The sequence below is a fragment of the Aristolochia californica genome, unplaced genomic scaffold, assembly GCF_029961685.1.
Source record: "Aristolochia californica isolate CCGP_79_NKW_82.1479 unplaced genomic scaffold, dmAriCali1.0.hap1 SCAF_6, whole genome shotgun sequence".
NCBI lineage: Eukaryota > Viridiplantae > Streptophyta > Magnoliopsida > Piperales > Aristolochiaceae > Aristolochia > Aristolochia californica.
The window spans coordinates 36189061-36212306 of NW_027182257.1; the positions used below are offsets into that span (position 1 = coordinate 36189061).

Below are 23246 nucleotides of genomic sequence, written 5' to 3' on the forward strand. Positions count from 1 at the left end.
CCTATTGCTGCAGAGAGTTGCACAGACACAACCAACAGCCAAGGAGCATGGCAGCTTTTATAATTTCTCCTCATGCAGTGTCAAGGTCATACTGAATCTCATATGACCAGCAGAAATAGGAAGAACGTTTTCTGGAAAGCCAGAAAATAAAGCATCCTCTATCACAGAAAGAGAAGCAAAGCCAACACCACACCAGTTTTAGGAAATAATGTTCTCCACTCGTCTTCATTCATGAGGAACTCAAGGAAAACTGAAGCTTCAGATGGACTAATGAGCACAAACAGAAGCAAACTTGTCTTGAAGTTTAGCTGATGGGTATAAAAGAATTATAAAAGAGATAAAATCACGAAAACCTGTTCAGGCAGCTATTTCTCTCAGTAGCCAGTCCAGTATAGGATAAGAAAAATTGAGTACTAAGAAAGATGGGAAGGCAAAGAAAAACGTGACCAGTAAGTAATAGCGGGTATTATGTACAGAACAATAAAAAGAAAAATGAGCCCATCATTTTGCTGACCAGAATTCGAATCCTCCATCCTTCCTCATTATTAATAAGTTGATGAGGTGAATGTCCTCTGAGTTGTTGTGATAGTAAGAGAATATCACTTTGAGGACACTGCAAATTCCCCAAAGGTGAGATTCCCTGATTACCATAAGCAGAGGAATTGGATCTCATTTGGTTAACATTCATACTTTCCACCAACCATTGGAGGAAGTAGTTTCTATGTGGGAAGCTAAGATTTCCCTTCCAGGCTAGCCTAAAGGAGAGCGTTTGGCACCATGGACATGAAATAAAGAGTGGAAGTTGGATTGGATACGCTTGGAATTTAATGGAAGCCCATTGGAGTGCCAAGGTGCAATTCTTGCAGATTGTGTGTCCACACCATAGGCAAAGTCGTACTTTTTTTTCTTTTTTTGCTTATGTTGGTACTTTCTCTCTGTGTGTAAAAATAAAAAGAATAAATATTATCGTACTTTATTTTTATTTCTTCTATGCACTTTCTTTTATAGTGCAAACATAAAAATAATAAATATTGTAATACTTTTTTATTTTGCTTCTTCTTGGTACTTTTATTCCAAGTGCTAAAAGGAAACTAATAAATATTGTCATACTTATTATTATTATTTTGCTTCTTTTTGGTATTTTCGTTCTAAGTGCAATAAGAAAAAAAAATAATTATTACCCTTGCATTACGAGAGCTTAATAAAGAAAAACTAACCCGTACTTTTTTTCTTGTGTTGGTACTTTCTCTCTAAGTGCAAAAAGAAAATTAATAAATATTATCTTTTATTTTTGGTTCTTCTGGGTACTTTTGTTCTTAGTGCAAAAAGAAAAAAAATTAATATTATCCCTTACTTTGCGAGAACTTAATAAAGTAAAACAAAGTCATACTTTTTCTTTTTCTTTTTTGTTTTTTCTTAGTACTGTAGTTCCAAGTGCAAAATTAAAACTATTAAATATTGTACTACTTGTTTTTTGCTTCTACTTGGTACTTTCATTCCAAGAGTAAAAATAAATAAATAAATAAATATTTTTGTATTTTTTTTGCTACTTTTTGGTACTTTCATTCTAAGTGAAAAAAAAACAATAAATATTGCCCCTTGCATTGCAAGAGCTTAATGAAGCAAAACAAAGTCGTACTTTTTTTTGTTGCTTACGTCGGGACTTTCTCTCCAAGTGCAAAAAGAAAAATAATAAATATTATCGTACTTTTCTATTTTGCTTCTTCTTGGTACTTTCGTTCCAAGTGCAAACAGAAAATTAATAAATGTTGTTGTAATTTTGTTTCTTTTTCTTGGTACTTTTGTTGTAAGTGTAAAAAAAAAAAAACAATAATTATTGCCCCTTGTAATGCGAGAGCTTAATAAAGCAAAACTAAGTTTTTTTTTTTTTTTTTGCTTCTACTGGTACTTTTTCTCCAAGTGCAAAAAGAAAATCAATAAATATTGTCCTTCTTTTTTGCTACTTCTTGGTACTTTCATTCAAGAGCAAAAAAAATAAAATAATAAATATTGCCCCTTGCATTGTGAGAGCTTAATAAAACAAAACAAAGTCGTACTTTTTTGTTGTTGCTTATGTTGGTACTTTTTATCCAATTGCAAAATGAAAAACAAAAAAATATTGTCGTACTTTTTTTTGCTTCTTCTAGGTACTTTTGTTCCAAGTGCAAAAAGAAAACCAATAAATATTATCATACTTTTTTTGTTCTTGTACTTTCATTCACATTGCAAAAACAAAACCAATAATTACAATTTTACATTTTTTTTTTTTTTTGCTTCTTCTTGGTACTTTCTTTCCAAATGCAAAAAGAAAAAATCAATATTGCCCTTTGCATTGCAAGAGATTAATAGAGCAAAATAAATTCTTACAATTTTTTTCTTCATGGTACTTTCATTCCAAGTGCAAAAAAAAAACCAATAAATGTTATCTTGATTTTTTTTTCTTCCTGGCTTTTTCATTTCAAGTGCAAAAAGAAAAACAATAAATATTACCTCTCACATTGCGAGAGTTTAATAAAACAAAACAAAGTCGCACTTTTTTTTCTTCTTTTTTGTTCTTTCATTCCAAATGCTAAAGGAAACCAATAAATGTTTCCCCTTACATTACAAGAAATTAATAAAAAAAAAACAAAGCAATTTTTTTTTTCTTTTTTCTTTTAGTACTCTCTCTCCTTATGCAAAAATAAAAACAATAAATATTGTCATACTTTTTTTTTCCTTCATCTTGGTACTTTCGTATCAAGTGCAAATAGAAAAATAATAAATATTGTAGTATCTTTTTCTTTTTCTTCGTACTTTAATTCCATGTATAAAAAGAAAAATAATAATTATTGCCCCTTGTATTGCAAGAACTTAATACAGCAAAACTAATTCGTTCTTTTGTTTTTGTTTTTATTTTTATTTTTGCTTTTGTTGGTACCTTTTCTCCAAGTTCAAAAAGAAAACCAATAAATATTATCGTTTTTTTTTGCTACTTTCATTCCAAGTGCAAAAATAAAAACATTAAATATTGGCCCTTGCTTTGCAAGATCTTAATAAAAAAAACAAAGTCATACTTTTTTTCTTTTTTTACTTTTGTTGATATTTTCTCTCCAAATTCAAAAAGAAAAATAAAAAGAAAAACAACAAATATTGCCCTTTTCTTTGCGAGAGTTTAATAAAGCATAATAAAGTCATACTTTTTTGTTCTTGGTATTTTCATTCCAAGTGCAAAATGAAAATAAGTAAATATTGTTGTGATTTTTTTTTTTTTTTTTTTTGCTTCTTCTTAGTACTTTCATTCCAAGTGTAAAAAGAAAAACAATAAATATTGCCCCTTGCATTGCTTTTTTATTATTATTAAAAACAAAGTCATACTTTTTTTATGCTTTTTTTTGTACTTTCATTCCAAGTGCAAAAAGAAAACAATAAATATTGCTTTTTGCATTGCAAGAGTTTAAGAAAGAAAAACAAAGTTGTATTTATTTTGTTGCTTTGTTGGTACTTTCTCTCCAAGTGCGAAAAAATTATAAATATTATCATACTTTTTGTTTTGCTTCTTCTTAGCTCTTTCATTCTAAGTGCAAACAAAAAACAATACATATTGCCCCTTGCATTACGAGAACTTAATAAAAAAAACAAAATCGTACTTTTTTTGGCACATGTTGGTACTTTTTCTATAAGTGCAAAAAGAAAAATAGTAAATATTGTCGTACTTTTTTTTGTCTTCTTCTTGGTACTTTCGTTCCAAGAGAAAAAAAAAACAATAAATATGTTTTCGTTATTTTTTTATTTTTTCTTCTTTTGGTACATTCATTCCAAGTGCAAAAAGAAAAAAAATTAATATGGCCCCTAACATTACGAGAGTTTAATAAAGCAAAACAAAGTTGTACATTTTTTTTACTTCTATTGGTACTTCTCTCCAAATTCAAAAATAAAAATATTAAATATTGTTGTATTCTTTTTAATTCTTTTTGGTACTTTATTTCCAAGTGCAAAAAGAAAAACATTAAAAATTGTAGTACTTTTTTTTGCTTTCTTTTTGTACTTTCATTTCAAGTACTAAAAGGAAACCAATAAATATTGTTGTACTTATTATTATTTTTTTTTGCTTCTTTTTTGTATTTTTGTTTCAAGCACAAAAAGAAAAACAATAATTGTTACCCTTGCATTGCGAGAGCTTAATAAAGAAAAACTAACTCTTACTTTTTTTTGTTTGTGTTGGTAATGGTTGAATTTATGGAAAAGTAAAATACATCATTGACATCAATAACTTGTCGTAATCAGAGTGCATGAACCTCTATTTATAATAGAGGAAGGTAGTAGAGTCCAATAACAATAAAACTACCTTTGTCCCAATTACACCCAAACTCTAACACTTAAAGATAAGTTATAACATAATTAAATAACTCAATATAGATAAAAGACAAATATAACTCAAACTAAAACTCTTCTTCGATGTGACCATAAGATAAGATACTTTTTTGAGTCCTTCTTGATCTTCCAACTGATGTGATAAAGATGTCAATTCATGGTAATCATTGTGTGTCCTACTTCTTATGGGTTTGGGCCCATCTTGTGGGCCTTCCTTGGTCGTGTGACCTATCTTATAATAATCTTAGATATGTGGGTCTTCCTTGGTCGTATGAGTTTGAGCTTATCTTCCAACATTTCTCTCGAAGTGCAAAAAAGAAAGTAATAAATATTGTCGTCCTTTTTTTTGGTTCATCTTGGTACTTTCGTTCCCAGTGCAAAAAAAAAAAAAAAAAAAAAATGTATCCCTTACTTTGTGAGAGCTTAATAAAGTAAAAGAAAGTTGTACTTATCATTTTTTTTTTTGCTTTTTCTTGGTACTTTTGTTCCAAGTGAAAAAAAAAAACAAATAAATATTTTCGTACTTTATTTTTTCTTCTTCTTAATACTTTTGTTCCAAGAACAAAAAGAAAACAAATAAATATTGTTATACATTTTTTTTGCTTATTCTTGGTACTTTCGTTCCAAGTGCAAAAAAAATAAAATAATAATAAACATTTCCCCTTGCATTGCGACAACTTCATAAAGAAAAAAAAAGTTGTACTTTTTTTCTTCTGTTGGTACTTTTTCTCTAAGTGCAAAAAGAAAAAATAGATATTGTCATACTTTTTTTTTTGTTTTTTCTTGGTACTTTAGTTCCAAGTGCAAACAGAAAAACAATAAATATTGTAGTACTTTTTTTTTCTTCTTAGTACTTTCATTCCAAGTGCAAAAAGTAATTCAATAAATATTATTGTACTTTTTTTGGCTTCTTCTTGGTACTTTCATTCTAAGTCCGAAAAGAAAAACAATAAATATTGCTCCATGCATTGTGAGAGCTTAATAAAGCAAAATAAAATCGTACTTTTTTTTTGCTTCTTCTTGGTACTTTCGTAGCAAGTGAAAACAGAAAAATAATAAATATTGGCCCTTGCATTGCGTGAGTTTAATAAAGCACAAAAAAGTCATACTTTTTTCTTTTTGCTTTTATCGGTACTTTATCTCCAAGTACAAAAAGAAAATTAATAAATATTATCGTACATATTTTTAATATTTTTTATTCTTGGTACTTTCATTCCAAGTGTAAACAAAAAAGTAATAAATATTGTCCTAGTTTTTTTTTTTGCTTCTTATTGGTACAAACAATAAATATCGCCCATTGCATTGCGAGAGCTTAATAAAGCAAAACGAAGTCATACTTTTTTTTTTGTTTCTTCTTGGTGTTTTCCTACCAAGTGCTAACAGAAAACTTAGATTCTTCTCTGTTGCATCTATTTGAATTGGAATTCTTTCCTAAACTTCTTTTTTACCTCTTTTTTGGCAAGAGTGATTTTTTGGGCAAAACTTTTTTTCCTTATAATGTTTCTTGCCACTAGATTTTCTTCACTTGTTCTACCTTCTTTTAAATCCAATCAGTCTTTAAACTACATGCTCAAATACCTCCATTGCTTAGGCAGTAGTTCTACTAAGATCTTAGGTTTGCCATTCTTCCTTTTCTTTGTGGCTTAACTTCATCAACTTAGGGGTTTTCTTTCTTGGATGCCTTCTCCTTTTATTCTATAAACCCCGAATGAGATGCAATAATTTCAAGGTGCGGTTCCACCCCATGCATCCTCATTTCTTCAGCTTTTGGATCTAAAATGCTAGTCTTCTCTATTAACCTTCTTTTACAACTTCTTCTCATCAAGAGGACCATATCATTGGGTGTCCCCAAATAAATAGATACTTATTGTACTCAAAGTACAACAAGTCAGTAAAGTTTTTCTCATTTCTGTAAATTCAACATGGTATGAGAGTAGGTTGTGTGAGTTAACTCAGTCAACCCACAAAAATAATGTGATCTTTTTTTTTATCTATTATCTCTAGAAGTCTAGGTTTGTATTCTATATTTTTTATTTCCTTCTTACCCCAGTACTCATTATTTTCTTGGAGTTTGAGTCTACTTTCCAACTAAAAAATAATTTTGGTAATCAGAGTTTTCTACAAAGAAAAAATTGACATTTTTAGGAGAGGGTCAAGCAGTAGAAGAAAGCTTCAACTTTCGAATCATTTAATACCATCAAGAAAAAGACTTTAAATGGATAATTATATATCAAAAGAAATATATGTAAGTCTATTTTCTTACCTATTCAACCAATTCTCAATATGAATTTTCAAGATTACAGAGTCTAAAATCTATTAAATTATTTCTCTCAAAATAAGTATATTTTATGAAGAAAATTTATATTTTAATGAAATATATTAAAATGTATACAAATCTAGTTTTAGAAGGAGAAAAAATCACGTCAATCTGATCTACATTTAAGGAGATATTGGCATTGGAGTAGGTAAGGGTCAAACTACTGAATAAAGAAAATAAAGAAGTCATAAAAGATTCAAGAACGAATTTTTTTATATCAAATTAGGTATCAATTTAAATCTCTTTGAGTTTAGTTTCTTGAGCAACAAATCGTTTGTGATTCTAAGCTATATTTTTTGAAATATTGATATCAAAAGTACCAAAGGGCAATTCTATAAAATATCTCTCCTTTTTTCCTATTTTCTCTCCATGCATTGACGTGAATTGAGTTTCCTTTTCTCCTAAAATCCAATTTTTTTAGCCAAAATTTTCTTCTAACAAGAGAGTTTTGGTTAGACTTTATCACTTCATAATGTGCTCATTCAAGGTAAGGGTCATATTCTAGATTATTTTGGAAGTATGACTGTTGCACATTCGCCTCCTTCCAATTAAAGTTGTTTGCCTCTAGTATTTCTTCAGTTTATCTTCTAGTGGTTTCATCACTTATGAGAAATGCCTAGACCTACTACCTAAAAAGTATAGGAGTGCGCCCTATATCCAGCTTGAGTCAAGTCGTTTATTCTTTACCCAAAAGGTGATTCATGTTTGAGCTACCCTTAAAAAGTGAGTAGTCTCTCTATTAAGTCCTAAAGTTGGCTTGTTTTTCTGCCTTCAAAATTGAGCAAAGTTTGTTTTAGACTATGACCATTTTGACTAGAATATGGGGCTTTGTGATTTTCTTCTCCCACATTGTATTTTGTCCAAGCTAGGTCTCTACATCCTTTTTATCCCTAACTAGAGGGAAAGAAGTAGAAAGAGAAGTACAAGAAAGAGGTATTTTGTTCCATATGTTGTGGTAATTTTAATGTAACAAAAATATTCAAGAAAGGGGGAGAGCAAGTGATGAAGATTTGACATCTATGAATTTTTTTTTTATCTAATGAAGATTGTAGACCAACATTGATGACCAAGAATCTTTTTCATTGCAAGCTAAAGTTATAAGCTTCAACTTGAGGGGGAGTGTTGAAGAACTAATATGGAAGAGTCTTACATGACTCTCACAGTAAGAAGTCTCACAAATTTAGATATAATATGATGAAGTCTTAAAAAATCTCATAGGAGGAGGTCTCACAGAAGAGTCTTAGTTAAATGTGTTTTAGTTATGTTAGTCTTCTATTTATGTTTAGTTATTCAGTTGTTCTATAACTCATCTTTTAATGTTTAACTTGGAGTATAACTGGGACAAGGGTGGTTTAATTGTAATTAGATTCTACTTGTTTCCTCTGTTACAAAAATAGAGGCTCATTATACTTAAATTACAATAAGCCAGTGAATTTTTTATCTTTTCCTGAAATTCAACATTAGCGTAGATGGTAAGATAGGGTTTCTTCCTCTAACTCCACGGTTCTTCCCTTAATGTGTAGCTTGTAAAAGAATAGCTCCAATCCTCATTTCAAGTTTGTGAATCAATCTTGAGTCCAATGTATCAAATTGATCAATCATTGCACAATTTGAGAGCTTGACATTTCAGCTATTACATGATATTCTCAAAGCTTGAAAGACTTAGGAACTCAAGAATCTACTTGGCTTGTTATGTTGACTTCGCTTATTCAGCCAAATGGTGTTGCTAGGCCGCACAGACAATATGTTTTCAGGCATTAGCAGTTTCTCCTTTTTTCTAGGTTGCACGGATGATATGTTTTCTAGCATTATTAGTTTGTCCTTTTTGTATGGGCCATTTGGTCACTCCTTGGTCGATTGAACAAAATAAGTTGCTACAAATTTCTTTTAGGGTTTTTAGGGCTACATGACATACTTAATACCTATCATTATTTAAGTATTTTTTTTAGAATCAAATTTTTCTTAATGCAAAACATGGAGCTTTAGGGCATACATTGCATTCATACATGTTTTAAGATATCATAAAAAAAATTCAAACATGTTAGAGCACTTAAGATCATTCATTCTTATGCTTTTAAAAGACAAGTCAGATGAACTGGCACTAGAATAATCGATCAACCTCTGCTAATGTTTGGTCATCTAGAATTGCACAAACCAAGATTATAAAGCATGATGGATCAACCTAAGTCGATTGATCAATCATCCATAACATGGCCATTTCATACTATAAAGCATAATCAATCATGCCAATTGGATTGATTGATCAATATCGTCCAAGCAAGAGAATTTTACATTGAATGATCGATCAGGCAGGATCTTGCGAGTCAGAGACATAAAACATGATTGATTATAGGAAGTTCATTTATCGATCATACTTGCATTGTATTGCCAGAGGGAACTCTAATTGATCGATCATACCTTGGCAATGATCGATCAACTTAAAATGTAAAACCCAACGGGAGGATATTGATTGATCATACCATCGATCAATAAGACATATTTTGATAGAAAAATAGTTGTTACACCCGATCGATCAATCAATCCAAACCTTGACTTTTGCAAACGGGTAAAAAACGATTAGTTTGACTGGGAAAGTTATAAATACCCCCTCCAAACCTCTCGTAGAGAAGAAAATAAGAATTTATTGGCATATATTTGAGCCTTCATTCTCAAAGTCTTGAAATTACTTCTCAGAGTGCTTTTGAGTGAAAGAGAGAGTTATTTCCTTGAGAATTGTCAAACTCTTTCCTCCACCTCTTTGATGTAAATTCTAACTATTAGAGCTAAAATAGTGAAATTTCCTAAATATGGGTTCTTGGGCGGTGAATACCGATATGGAAACATCGATAAAAAAAAAAGATCTTGTGCTATCTCTATGGTGTGTGATTGCTTTTATCTTGAAATTGCTTATTTTATGATTCCACATTTTAATTAAAATTTTAATATGTAAATCTAAATTCACCCCTTCTGGAGAAGCCACCTAGGCCAGCACATCATAACTAAGCTATATAACCCCTCAAATTTATTCATTCACAATTCACTCCAAAAGACTCCTAATTTACAAAACCACCTTCACTGAAGTAAATCCATGTTCCAGTATTTCTATGAAGACCTAATGGGCTTCAACTCATATTTTACCAAAAAGTGTTGGCAATCATAAAGCTGAAAAATTATTTTCTTCAGCATACAAGGACAATGGGATTAATGAAACGTAGAGAGTGCTCATCCAAAAATCCTAACTTGGGTGACTATCAACCCAGCTATTACTCTAAGCGATGTCCTGTAAAGTATTTGAGCAGCAATCACAACCAAGTCTCATCCCTATTGTACAAAAATTAATTACCCTATATGAAAACACCTCTCGCCAAAGGACGATTAATCATAGATAATATACTTCTCGATGAAGAAACCAAGGTAAGGACAAACAAGGTAGAGTGTATGTGAAGGTGATATCATCACTTGGTTTTCCCTTGTTTCAGACTCTGTCTGATCCCCCTGCAATTCGAATATTAATCAAAGGCTACCCTCTGGAAGCTTTTAAAGCAGCTAGGGCTGTGTCTGGTACTTATCAAAAGATGTTTCTGCCAATCCAAGTTATAAACTGTTCACGTATGGATCAATAAAGCAACGAAAGATCCACCTCTTAGTTAAGGTGGGATGAAACCTGCAGTCCCACGGAAGCTGGTAAAGCTCTTAAGGCATATATTAATAAACACATCCTCCATTTGAGCCAAATTTATGAAGGAAAAAATGCTATCTCATATGCCAAAAACTTTGAAAACACATTGTTGAGACCTAATGTCCACGCTCGGTTCGGCCCCTCTTATACACCTGTTGCGCCTTCACTAAAAGGTTGTTCTTTTAGTGTAAATAGTTTCAATATGGCATCCTAGGAAGTTCATTTCGGGTGTCCGCTGTTTACCGCTCAGTTAGTCCTGATGTTCATTTTGGGTTTTGTGCCTCCTGTGAGGGGGAGTGTTGAGACCTAATGTCCACGCTTGGTTCGGTCCCTCTTATACACTTATTGCGCCTTCACTAAAAAGTTGATCTTTTAGTGCAAATGGTTTCAACACACATCTCAGTCACCACCTAGTAAGGTATCGAGCATATAAATTTATTAGAGACAAAAAATGTGCGAATCCTTTATATCATCAAGGGTTATAGGGGTGTTGCATGTTAGTAGAAAAAGCCTGTAAGTTTAGTGGCTTTTTGAAAACCTATCGTCATCCTGTGAACTCATCCCCATGCAAACCTATGACGTTGTCCAATCTTGGTCTCATATCTTTGACCAATCCCCATGTTTGTGAAACCCTTTCCCTCATAAATCAAGTCATTCCTTGTTTAATCCAACCCATGGCCACTCCTAGTATTTGATAGTAAAATAGGTATTAGATATAAAAACAAATAGTTATTGTGGATGTTATTATAAATTTGAAAACAGAATTTCTAGATACGTATGAAATTTATAAAAAACCTAAAAACAGAAACCCAAGATACATACCTCCAACCATGGTAGTGTGATTCTAGGAATTTTCAGAAAGTTGTCTGGTTTGTCCAAAGTGAAATCGATGGAGTCATAGACTATTTTGTTAGACCAAATCCAATTTTGACATACAACTTCTCAAACCTTTTTTCCCATCAAAAGAGGAGAATTTAGAACTGATGGACAGTCACAATTGTCCCACTATTCCTATATCAAAGAGAAACTACAAAATAATGGGTCAACTAAAAAAAATATGTTTTTGATATTTATCTATTCAATACTTAATGTGTAACATTCAATATTGGTACTTCCTCAAAAAAAAATTTCATAGATATAATATCCTTATACCCAAACAAGGAATTCAAACTGCATGAATCATGATGGTAAGTCCTTTAGAGTAAGTATTACTTTCCACGTATCACAATGCAATGTCGTACATTTCTTTATAAATGAACTTCCAAATACTCACTCAAGATCACCTAATAACGGGTAGACTAAAAAAAGACATTTCTAAGATAATGCAATCGGTGGAGTCACAGACTACTTTGTTAGACCAGATCTAGTTTTTACATACAACTTCTCAAACCTTCTTTCCCATAACAAAAAAAGGAGAAGTTGATGGAAAGTTGCAACTGTCCCACTATTCCTACGTATAAGGGAAATTACCTAATAATGGGTCGACTAAACAAAGACGTTTCCATCTTATACATGTGTTGTATAAAATCCCAAACTCTCAACTTTGATAATATAAGTTTAATAGTTCTCTATGTATAAAAAAATGAAAAAAAGAAAAGAAATAAAATCGAATGATAGAACTAAGGGTACTAAACACAAGAATTGATAATGATGAGAATAATTAATCATGGATTAGAAACCCAATGAAAGATCAATAATATATAATAATAGTATCACAATGATTTTTACGTGGAACATAATCATGATTATCCCTATATAAAGCGATTGTAAAAGGGAAACAATGAAGCTGGCGAGTGAAAAAATATCAACAGAAAAAAAAAAAAAGGAACCTACTATTATAAATTATTAGGGTGGTTCACCTAATTTGCATAATCAGTGTGCTTCACAAGTTGCACTAGTGATCGATGGTGTACTTGATGCTACATTTTTCAAGTCACACACTTGTTTTAAAAAATATATATCTTAAAAAGAAGTTTCATGAAAAAGGTTGCCTTGGCTACAACTACCAGCTCTATCCTTATGATCATGCCCCCTAACCACTAATCTTGAGGCTGCACACTTTGTTATGGATTTGTTTAGAGAAGATAGGGGTTAGGGGTCCCTACACAAGTGGTCCTTTGGAAAACACTAGAAGAGGAGTGTACAACCATCTCAAGCCTCTCTATGCAGTCCTCATTAATTCAAAATTGGTTCCAAGTCGGCCCCATTAGCTGACTAGTCCATATCGCACCAGTACACAAGTTAAAATCGAAATATTCCACTTGCCCTACCACTTACAGCTTCCCTTATACGAAGGTTCCCACCCTATCACATCTTTAGTGACGGTGACCCTTCCTTTTAATGCCCCCCCCCCCCCCCCCCCCCTACCTTTCATTTTCCTTCTTTAATGGTCTCACCTTATTTTTGCTATTTTGGACCTTTCTTTATTTTATTCTTCAGTTTCTGAAGCCAAATAAATCTCCTTAAGACGCCCTTGTCTACATTCATCTTGTATTTTTACTATTTTATTTTTTATTAAAATAATATTTTTAAAATTAGTTTACACATTTTAATTATATTCTTATTTTAATTTTTTTGTTAAAATAATCTTAAATATTAACGATCCTATTTAAAGATGATTCATTACAATAACCTAAAAAATTAAAAATTTAACCATTATTATTCCTAAAAATAGTGCCGCACACAAGAGGAGACGCCACGTTGACCAAAGGAAAAAAACAAGAGAGAGAAAATCCAACAACATGGAGCCCCTAGGCCCCATTCGTTGCCATTTCAGACTCAACGAAAGTAACATTTTGAAGGCCTTCCTTCCTATCATTATTATTTTCAAAAATTTAACCATTATTATTTCCAAAAATAGTACTTTTATCAAGGTAGTCTCTTTCGTAGATTTGATGCCCAAACTCCCACCTAAAACTAAGACCGCTGGCTTATTCATGTTTTTGCATGGAACCGTTGGGGAAGTTTTGTGATTAAGAAGGCGTACTGGCGCAAGTTAACATCACAATTAGGTTTTGATGAAGACTCATTAACTTAACCCTTCACCCCATTCTCACCTTATATAGGAGAAAACCCCCCCTGTCTCATACTCTCACATGAACGTCAGCAAGTCCGAGACGTCGTTGTCGTTTGTCACTGATTTGATACTTGAGCAAACCTTAACCAGTCTTAAGATTCGCATTTAGATTTAATTACCAAAATCTAGATGCCGGCCCAGGCTGTTGGTCTACTACCCGGCAGCCATAATCCATCGGCGGGTCGACTCGTAAACCTAAAAACCCGGTTAAAGTCGTGACACCTGTGAGCGCTGAAGGTCTTAATGACGGGAGGAAAAGGCCCCGACGCGTCAATAAAGGAGCGTACTATTTGCACGTGCCACGTCACTTTACAGGCATACGGCGCTTCTTTATCCGAGATTGAAGGCCTGTTGATGTTTTTGTACGACCTGACCTTTTCTCCGATCGTGTGGACCCACTCCAGGTTTTATCGCTGATCTCCGCCGTCAATTGGGGGCCCACTCCATCAACTGCTTCTGTATTTTTTTTCTTTTTTTAATGATTAATAATTAAGGTCAAAATAGGTAATTAATGGGTAGGCGCAAAGTTGCTAATGGCGTAGCGTGCAAATAATCCTTCACTAATGAGGGCATTTCTATTAGGTAACCGAAAACTACTTCTCTCAACCCTCTAACCTCCTTCCTAATCCTGACTCATACTTCAAACTCGATTTTTCCTGTCTTTTTCCTTTTCTGAGTTTCTTTTTCTTTAAATTATTTTGATCTTTATACTTCAATTTTTTTTTTTTTTTGCCTTTTTCGGCTTTCTTCTCTTCTTTTTGCTCTTTCTGAACAATTTATCTTCTTCCTCGTTCCTAATTTGAATGGCGGCAGTGGAACAGATCGAATCGTTTCTTTGACGATTTGCTCCGTCCGGGAGAGACAGTTACGTTTCGACTCTCCGTACCTTCTGGTGGAGAGTTCAGTGTCTGTCTTTCTGGCTTTTGCTCGCTTTGTTTGTGAAATTGGCGGTCAAGATGTTTTGATGAGTGCGCTGCTGCGGACTTGCCGGTTGGTAAAGTGTTTGGGTGGTTTAATCAGGATTTGGATGATTGATCTGCGAATTGTTGGAAGTTGTCAGGTTAGTTAGTCGCTCGGGTTGGACTCTGGTTTTAGTTGTTTTGATTTTTTCTCTGATATTTTTAGAGTTTGTCCCAGCGATAACGGATTTCGGCTTTATGTTGATGTTGCAGTCGCGGTTCTGCACTAGCTACGAGTTTTAAATTTTCAATTTCCTTCTTTTCAAACGAAATGGGATGCGTTTGACGATTTTTATTGCTCAACATGATCGATTTTCTTTTAGAGTTTTGTACTTTGAATTATGCAACGCATCGTAGTATTGGTTTGAGGATACTTTGAATGAAGAGACTTGCTGTAGGTTTCGGTTTTAGTTGTGTGTGTGTGTTTTTAATTATTTCTACTTCTTCTTCAATTCAATTATTTTTCCCGTTGAGTTTCCTTTTCCCTTCTGCTGACTTTCTCATCGACTGGCTTTCTTTCTCTGAAATTTTCTTAAGGAATGCATCTGTTCAAACACATCGATTATGAATTTTACTTCCATCTCTCTCTCTTTCTCTTCCTTCCTTTGCTTGTGGTTTTACATTTGTGTTCTCGTATCCACACATTATGTAGCCAAATTGTTAAGCAGATAACAAAATACCCCAATTACAAAACAGATAAATAGTACAATTTGATGGTTGGGTTGTTGAAATTCTTCAAAGCAGGGGCTGGACTAGCGTTATTAGCCATTCAACAACTAGTTATACTTTTGAAGAAATTGGAAGTGTATTGAATATTTGTGGTGTAACATTAAAACTTTTTGAAGTTTTGAACATGGATAGAATAAGGTGTCCATAAGGTTCATTTGGCTCTGGATTCACGGATTATTCCTAAATCTTACTGGGTAACAACATCTTATTAATACTGGAGATCTGTAACTTTTAGTTCTGCAGTCAAGCCTTGATGTCTTCCTGTCATTTCTCTGTGAACTGTAGGTGCCATTGATAGAATGGGAGGAAAACTACAGAACCAAGAGAAGACATTTTGCTCAGTAAATGGAAATTGATTTTTTTTTCTTTTTTAATGATTTATTTCTGGTACTTAATATTTCATTCACTTTCTTTCTGAGGTAAGTTGGGCCCCACACCAAATTTCTGCCCCGCTGACCATGTCCTTCTTCTGAGAATGATGACAGGCCTACAAGAGGAGGAACCGCTTATCCTATACCCACTTATCCTGCTATTCTGCACATCATCTTCCCACTGAAGTAACTAGCTCTAAGAATCTAAAATTATGTTATCCAATGCTTTCCCTATGTATTAAAATGTTAGCAACAGATTTTGTCTATTTAATGCATATAGTAGGTCTTTCTGCCTTTCTGAGGTGAGGCCCCGCTTATGTCCTCCTTAATGCGAGTCTCAACTCACTGACTTCATATTCTTGCTATGTTCTGGGTTAATTTAGTGTTTTGAGGCTACCTTGATGAAATTCACTGTACTCATATCTAGCCCCTGAAAAGCTGGAATTCTTTCCTTCTGATGACGACGAGCCTCTTTCATTTTGGTTGAATTTTCATCTCTTTGTGCAATGAATTTTCTCTGACTGTAAGTATCTGCCTTACAGATGCATACCGGAGAAGTTGATCTTCCTTTTGGGTGTGGGAGGAGATATTGTTGATAACAGCATATGTGAATGCCTTCCAAGGATGTATTTTTATGTGAAGCTTTCAATGGCCTGATTTGTGGTGTTTGAATGGATGTGTGTGGGACGGAGGAGCTTCCAAGATCGCCGTTAGGACTATCAGAGAAGAACAATGTGGCCATCTCTCGCAAGCCAAGGGCGAAAGAAATTCCATCCAGGTACATGTCTGGCCTTACATCAACATCTATCTCCACTCCTAGACGGTGCCCATCTCCTACTGCCACCCGAGGTAGCACCTCACCTGGACCCTCAGTGTCTAAACGGGCCCAATCAACAGAGAGGAGGCGGCCTTCAACACCATCATCCCCATCAGTGTCTTCAACTCCATCATCCCCTTCAAGGCCTCTGACACCTTCATACCCTTCGAGGCCCACTACGCCTATAAAGGATTTAGCAGCAGAGATGCAAATCTCTTCCAGGCGCTCAATCACTGGGCGGACACCCGAGGGCTTGTGGCCTTCCATGCGCAGTCTGAGTGTTTCTTTCCAGTCAGATACTTTTTCTCTCCCTGTTGCAAAGAAAGAAAGACCTGTAAGTGATCACACATTGAGGCCTTCTGCCAATGTGGCTCATAGACAGGCTGAAAGCCCAGCCAGGAAGGCTACCCCTGAGAGAAAGAGAACACCACTGAGAGGGAAGAATGCCTCTGATCAAACAGAGAACTCAAAACCGATTGAGAACTCACACATGAAGCTAGTAGATCAGCACAGGTGGCCTAGCAGAGTGACTGGTAAAGTTGGTGCAGGTGCCTTAACCCGAAGCGTGGATCTCACTGATAGGGCTTCCAGGAGTGCTTTGTCAGTATCAACGCGAGGGGTTTCACCTGTCAGGAGACCTGTTGCCTCAGATACTAGAAACATTCAAAAGTCTAGTCGGGAGGTGTCAAGGCGGATTTCTTTGGAAGGAAGTGGAAGAATGGAATATGAAAACTGTTCCATTGGTGATCTGTTCACAAGAACATGTGGGCCTCGCAAGTTCCTTTCATTAGGTTCATCAGAACTGAGTACTTCAACAATTCGAGCAACTCGTACCCAATCTTTGCAACTTCCTGTGATCCGTCACCCTCCTTCACCAACCAAGCTCTCATTGACAGCTCCTACCATCTCTAGGGGCAGCCTGAGTCCATGTAGGTCAAGGCCAACCTCACCATTTACTTCAGCAAACTCCACAGTTGGTCGGTCCATCAGTTCTGCATCTGTTTTGAGCTTTACAGCTGATGTTGTAAAAGGGAAAAAGGGATCCAACCACATTGAAGATGCTCATCAGCTGAGGTTATTATATAATAGATACTTGCAATGGCGATTTGTTAATGCACGGGGAGATACAACATTGACTATCCAGAGACTAATGGCAGAGGTGAGGTTGAAGTAACTTTTTTTATTTGAAGTTTTAAACTCTTTTGGATGCCAATTTTATATATATTTATTTCTGTTTCATGTTGGGAGCTATACACTTTTTATAAAAGCTCAAGAAAAGAAGTTTCGGACGTGTAGATCTTTTCATATAATCTTTTTGACACAGGATCTTCTGTATAATGTATGGAATGCTACTTCAGAACTACGAGATTCTGTCACTATGAAGAGGATCACCCTTCAGCAACTCAGGCAGGATATGAAGTTGGACTCACTACTTAGAGAACAAGTAATGTGCTATCATCTATTGCATGGATATACTGATTTCAGATTTATCCATCGGGCTGTCCACATTTTTTATTAAAAAATGTATTGAAATTATTGATGTAGTAAATATATGGTCATCACTTTTATGCTACTTTTTTAATGTAACTGCTTTAGAAGCTGTAAATGTCTTTAACAATATTTTGATTCCAGCAGATGACCTATCTTGATGATTGGGCTGTAATGGATAGAGAGCATTCAATCTCTTTGGCTGGGGCTACTGAAGCACTGGAAGCATGCACTCTCCGCCTTCCTGTTACTGATGGAGCAAGGGTGAGTGCCAATCGTTGATTATGATGCTAATGCTTTTTATGTTTATCTTTCTTCCATCAAAGCATGCCATGTTAAAAAATCTTTTGCATAAATTTAAGACAACATGCATGTCAAGCAAATCTTGATGACAAGTTAATTCCGTGATTCTGCAGGCAGATGCACAGATGGTGAAGGATTCCATTAGTTCAGCTGTTGATGTTATGCAAGCCATGGGTTCCTCAATTTGTCATTTACTATCAAGGGTAAGATACTAATTTTCTTGTGGTGGGAATTTCATTCTTTTCTATTTTGCTTTTCATCTTAAGTGAGTAGTGCAGCTGACATGATATTGGTGGCTATGTTATAATTTCAGTTTCTGCATCATGTGTCAATAGCTGATATCCCTAGCATAAATTGATCTATTTGATCATATTGGCAATTGGCACTCCAAAATGGTTCCCTTTACTGTCTACTGATGTAAATATTTTGGATGCTTGCAACTGTAGTCAAAGTTATCTTAGATGGTATTTTCTGAAATGAATGAGTTACTTTCTTTGCTCATGTGCCGGTGGAGAGCTCATGTCAGCATAGGAGACTTCAGTCACTTGAGTTTAGTGTTGCTTTATTTCTATGGACACTCAATATACAATATCTATATAAATGTCTTTATTTGTAGTTTTTTGGAGAATTAATTATTCATGTGCATGATGAAGCCAATGATATGGTGGACAGTGTAAACATTTTTTTTCACAGGACAAAGTTTTACTTTCATTTGCCATTTTGCACATGTTTTTCAATTGAAGAATCCTGTTACTAGTTGATGTAATATAACTACTGGAAAGATTCTCTGTGCTCTATTGGCTGATTAATTTGTTGTTGTTGGTTCAAGCTACTGGGATGTAAAAGAAATATTTTGTACAAGTTGGTGATTCAAAACGAGTAGAAGGCCTGTTGCTCAACCTTATAATCCATTAACTTTTCTTAACACTGTTTCAATATTGGACTTTTCCCTCTCGACACTCTCCCTCGCATCTAGATTTTCCTATAATGGGCCTGAGATATGAGCACAACTCCCAATGGAGCATAACACACAAACTCTCACCTTATGAAGCCCACAACATGCAAATAACCTGACTCTCACCTCATGGATCCCACAACATACAAATAACTTGAGGACTACAGATTTGGGCCTCAGTCATGCACACATCCTGCTCTGGTACCATTATAGGTTTGAGCCTGATTCCATCCCAAAATGACTGGCGAATTCAGAGGCCTATTGCTCAACCTTATAACTTATTTTTCTTAACACTTTTCAATCTAAGACTTTTTCCTACTCAACACTTCAGATATGGTGTTTTGGCTTCTATAATGAATTTGTGACTTTTACTCTTGCCAGGTAGAGGAGATAAACTCTCTAGTTTCAGAACTTGCTAACGTAGCAGCACAGGAGAGAGCCATGCTTGATGAATGTGGAGACCTATTAGCTTCAACAGCAGCAATGCAGGTGAAACATGGAATAGTTTTATTCGTAGTGATTATAATCCTTCTCATGATAATGGAGATCAAAATGTGCAAGGTGTATCATTATTTTACTTCATAAGTATGTCCAAGAAAATATAAAACACTATAGCAGCTCTTGCTTCCTCTAAAAACTTATTTTATTTTGTAAAATGATCGGAAAAAGAAGAAGGATCAATGCTGTTTAATAACCTATAGCAAAAATTTCCTTTTTCCTTTTTTAAAAATGTAGCATTCAGAAAATATTGTAATATAAAGGAAATGAAAAAGCTGAATGAACAGGACTATTGGTAGGTTTTTTTGAAAGACTTAGTGCCTGCATTGTTGTATATCATTTGATACTTTGAGTTGTTAAGCCAGTCATATTCTAGTTATTTTCTTGCTGATATGTCATTGATCATATGTTGTGATTAATTTTTTTTTTTACAAGAAAAATTTGGCCACCCCTGAAAATTTTACTTTAAGCATAAACTGGTAGTTATGGTTATAAATGCATGATTTCATTTTTTCAGAAAATTAAAATGAAAATAAAAGAAGAAAATAATAAGATAATATTTTCCTCTGAAGTCAAGAGTCTATTTGCTGATTTAGTGACAATTCAAAATGAGCAACTTGTGATGAAAGTAAAAACAAAGAAATAAAAATAAAAATAAAATGTTAACTTTGCTGCAAAATTCTCTTGTTGAAGTTCGATGAATCCTATCATTCGGTGAAAATAAGTTGGATGAGTGTTTCAGTCAGTGGAGTTAAAAAAATTAAAAAAATTACCTTATGATTGGCAAATATGAATCTCTTAATCATTCCCCTGTTCCACAAAAATTTCTATTTTTGGTCATGAGGGTTCTATGTACTGAACATTATGTGAAAGTCTTTTAGCACCTCTTGTTTTAGCTTACATATGTTCTTCTTAAAAACTGCTGGAAGTCTGCAAGAACATGTAGTGGCAACATGTTCTATCAATTTTTTGAGGTGTCTACTGAAGAGGTTACTTTCAATCAACTGAATGAGCTTAAAAGGTTTCATGTATTTAACCCTATCATTGCTGAGCTTTTCAGTTCAATACTAGTATATTCATAAATGCAGGACAGACATAATAGTGGATTATAGTGGCTAACAATAATGTTTCATTAAGAAAAGGAAAAAGAAGAAGAAAAAGAAAATGTTCAATTTCTTGATCAATGATCATAGATGTCGAAATTGAACGACAAGGAAAAGTGCATAGTTTCCATGTTGTCCCTGATTACCTGGAATGTTATTCCAGCACCTTGACAGCATTGACGCTAGCAATTACACGTCATTGGCATGGGAATGTATGTCTAGCATCATCCTTGACCTTTTATTGCTGCTGCAACTGTAGATTCCAAAAGGAATGTCTTTTCCCAAACATTAAGATTCAGAAACATCCAGGCGGAGAAAGTTCTGTCTGGATTGTTGGATATGCTGACAATTGCATGCTTTGAGCTAAATAAAGTGCTCAAAGATATAAAAGATCATGTTTACATCTTCAACTGTGCCCAAAACAATGTCTGGAACTTCTCCTGCAACTCTTTTGAAACAGTTGGATAGAGCTACTTCGTTTATGTTGCATATCATGCCAATTGCAAAACTTGAAACAAATTGTTCGAAGCTAAAGAAACATCATGTTGACCTCTTCGATTGAATCAACTCTCAGGTAAATGTAATTTCTTGTTAACATGTTTTTATGCTGATTGTAAGCTTAAATGCAGGTGGAGGAAAGTAGCCTAAGAACTCACCTTATACAACTCAAAGCAAGCTATACATAATGGGACCTGTCTATCTCAGCCAACCAAATGGTTTGTTTACCTGACAGAAGATGCACTGCTGCTTACCATTTCTGACCATCTTCGGTGGAGGTAATGATGTACCTCCTCTGCTTGGCTTAGTGGCTGTAAGTCTGTCTTCTACTGGTGGGTGTCTTCGACTTGTGTTGATCATCATCTTTACCTTTTTTTTTTTCCTTTTGTTTCTATTCATTCACCTTTTGTAACGAGAAGGGGTTGTCAGCTCTATCCAATTTCCATGTAATTCACTCACATGCAAAGGTAAATGCAAAGGAAAGGGAGGGTGGAAAGAAGAATGCATTAAAGTTGCACTTCTGTGGAGAGTTGTACTAACTCACCTAGCTATTGCATGTACAAAATTGTCTAACCGTGAAGACATCGAAAATCCTATGGTTCAACTCTTTGGATGCACTCAACTTGCGCACAGAACTACAGTTGATGGAGCATGAAAACAAAAATCAACCGAGGCTGATAAAATCGGGCTTCGTTGGTTGATGTAGATCCCAATCTTGTAAGACTTTTTGCAGTGTTTGTAAGGCTCCATAGGCATTGATTGCAGTTTAGGCATCTATTTATTTCTTGTCATGCAACATCCTGGCAGAGCTTCTTTTTTTTGGAATTTGCAAGCTCTTACTGGTTAGAAATTTTTACTTGGAGTAGCAGCAGCTAATTATTAGGCCTTGATTTCTCTTTGATTTTTCCCCCTTGCCATTCTTTCCTCCTACCTTAGTTTGCACCACTACAGTTTACCATTTAGCGTTTCTTCTGCTCTTCTTAGTTAATTGACTTAAATTTTGTTTTTAGCAACAGGCACTTCTGCTGTGGCTATCACTAGCTTTTCCTTTTTTTCTGAAGGGCATTCATTTCCTATCTCAAGTTTTGTATCACTCGCTTGAAAAGAAAGAGCAATGGAAAGAGGGTAGAAAGAAGAACGCATGATGGCAGGTTTATTACTAATCTATAGAGATCTGTATGAAACCAACAAGTTAGTGCCCCATTAGGCATAGAACATGAGAAAACCCTTCAGGAGAGAGTGATCAATCTTGTCACTGCGTTACAGGTGAAATTTTATTAAGATTGTGATTTGTTAGATAGTATAATGATGCCCCACTCAAGCCACATTCACAGATTACAAACAAGCGCAACCTCGATAATATACCAAATAGAGTACTAATTTTTTCTGTTGTTACATAATATTGTATCTACAGAGTTAAGGGAATGATAATGATCAAATTCTCATTTTCTTTTCTTTTCATGGGGTTCCAAAATGCTACCGGAAGGACAAATTTGCTAACTGGAAATTGACGGCTCAGTGATAATAAATCTGAGCAATATGTGTGAAAATAGAACTTGTATAGCCATATTTGTCTCTAAAGGAAATAGGAGACCGGATGGAAACACCAAAATTGAAAGAAGATGTAAACAAATAGTTCCAGAGGTAGCAACAGAGATGGAACAAGATTTTACTTCTGTTTGGGTTTCACAATCCAAACATGCTCATTTGGTTCACAAGAAAATAGGAGAATCCAAACATGCTCCAAAAATTCACCAGAGTCTCTGTGATGTAGGGCAACTGGCCCCTTTCTGTATCAGCATAACCATTACCAAAAAGATTAGAAATATGAGAATAAAACAGGCCTTGATCTAGGGGCAGAAGAATGGGTTCATGGAGGATTTAGACGTTTCTCTTTCAAAATAAGGAACAAAAAAAGGCATAAAAGCACAAGGGAACCCAAATGAAATCCCAAAATTGACCCAACAATTTTACAAATTTGCTCATTGGAGAGTATATGAAAATTCAGATTTTTTTGGTTTAAATTCATCACCCCACCACGCTGGCTGACTAAATTTGGACCAAGACAATCTTCTTGGGTTAAAAAGGAATAATCATTAGCTA

At 34.5% G+C, this 23246-nt stretch overlaps 2 protein-coding genes across 5 annotated transcripts; one reads left to right on the forward strand and one right to left on the reverse strand.

The window, feature by feature from the left end:
- Positions 1–357: 357 nt before the first annotated feature.
- Positions 358–11178, reverse strand: LOC137935362 (uncharacterized). The gene is made up of 3 exons (XM_068780023.1): positions 11169–11178; positions 515–897; positions 358–453 (listed from the first exon to the last, which is right to left on the reverse strand). Exons 1-3 carry the CDS (start codon positions 11176–11178, stop codon positions 358–360), a joined length of 489 nt encoding a protein of 162 aa, XP_068636124.1.
- A 2992-nt stretch (positions 11179–14170) lies between these two features.
- LOC137934558 (AUGMIN subunit 8-like) lies at positions 14171–22030 on the forward strand. 4 transcript variants are annotated; one of them, XM_068778974.1, is made up of 9 exons: positions 14171–14482; positions 15396–15451; positions 15596–15667; positions 16024–17457; positions 17623–17742; positions 17931–18050; positions 18203–18292; positions 19426–19533; positions 21275–22030. In XM_068778974.1, exons 4-9 carry the CDS (start codon positions 16153–16155, stop codon positions 21329–21331), a joined length of 1800 nt encoding a protein of 599 aa, XP_068635075.1. In that variant the 5' UTR covers positions 14171–14482; positions 15396–15451; positions 15596–15667; positions 16024–16152; the 3' UTR covers positions 21332–22030. The 4 variants fall into 4 exon arrangements, with proteins under 4 accessions (XP_068635075.1, XP_068635074.1, XP_068635076.1 ...); XM_068778973.1 differs by lacking the exons at positions 15396–15451; positions 15596–15667; XM_068778975.1 differs by lacking the exons at positions 15396–15451; positions 15596–15667 and having other exon boundaries at positions 14172–14482; positions 17934–18050.
- Positions 22031–23246: the final 1216 nt, after the last annotated feature.

Coding starts and splice junctions, on each gene's coding strand:
- LOC137935362 (XM_068780023.1), bottom strand. Junction 454..514: donor GATGGAGGATTCGAATTCTG/GTCAGCAAAATG, acceptor ACCCGCTATTAC/TTACTGGTCACGTTTTTCTT.
- LOC137934558 (XM_068778974.1), top strand. CDS start 16,153: ATGGATGTGTGTGGGACGGAGGAGCTTCCAAGATCGCCGTTAGGACTA. Junction 17,458..17,622: donor TCCAGAGACTAATGGCAGAG/GTGAGGTTGAAG, acceptor TTTTTGACACAG/GATCTTCTGTATAATGTATG. Junction 17,743..17,930: donor ACTCACTACTTAGAGAACAA/GTAATGTGCTAT, acceptor TTTTGATTCCAG/CAGATGACCTATCTTGATGA.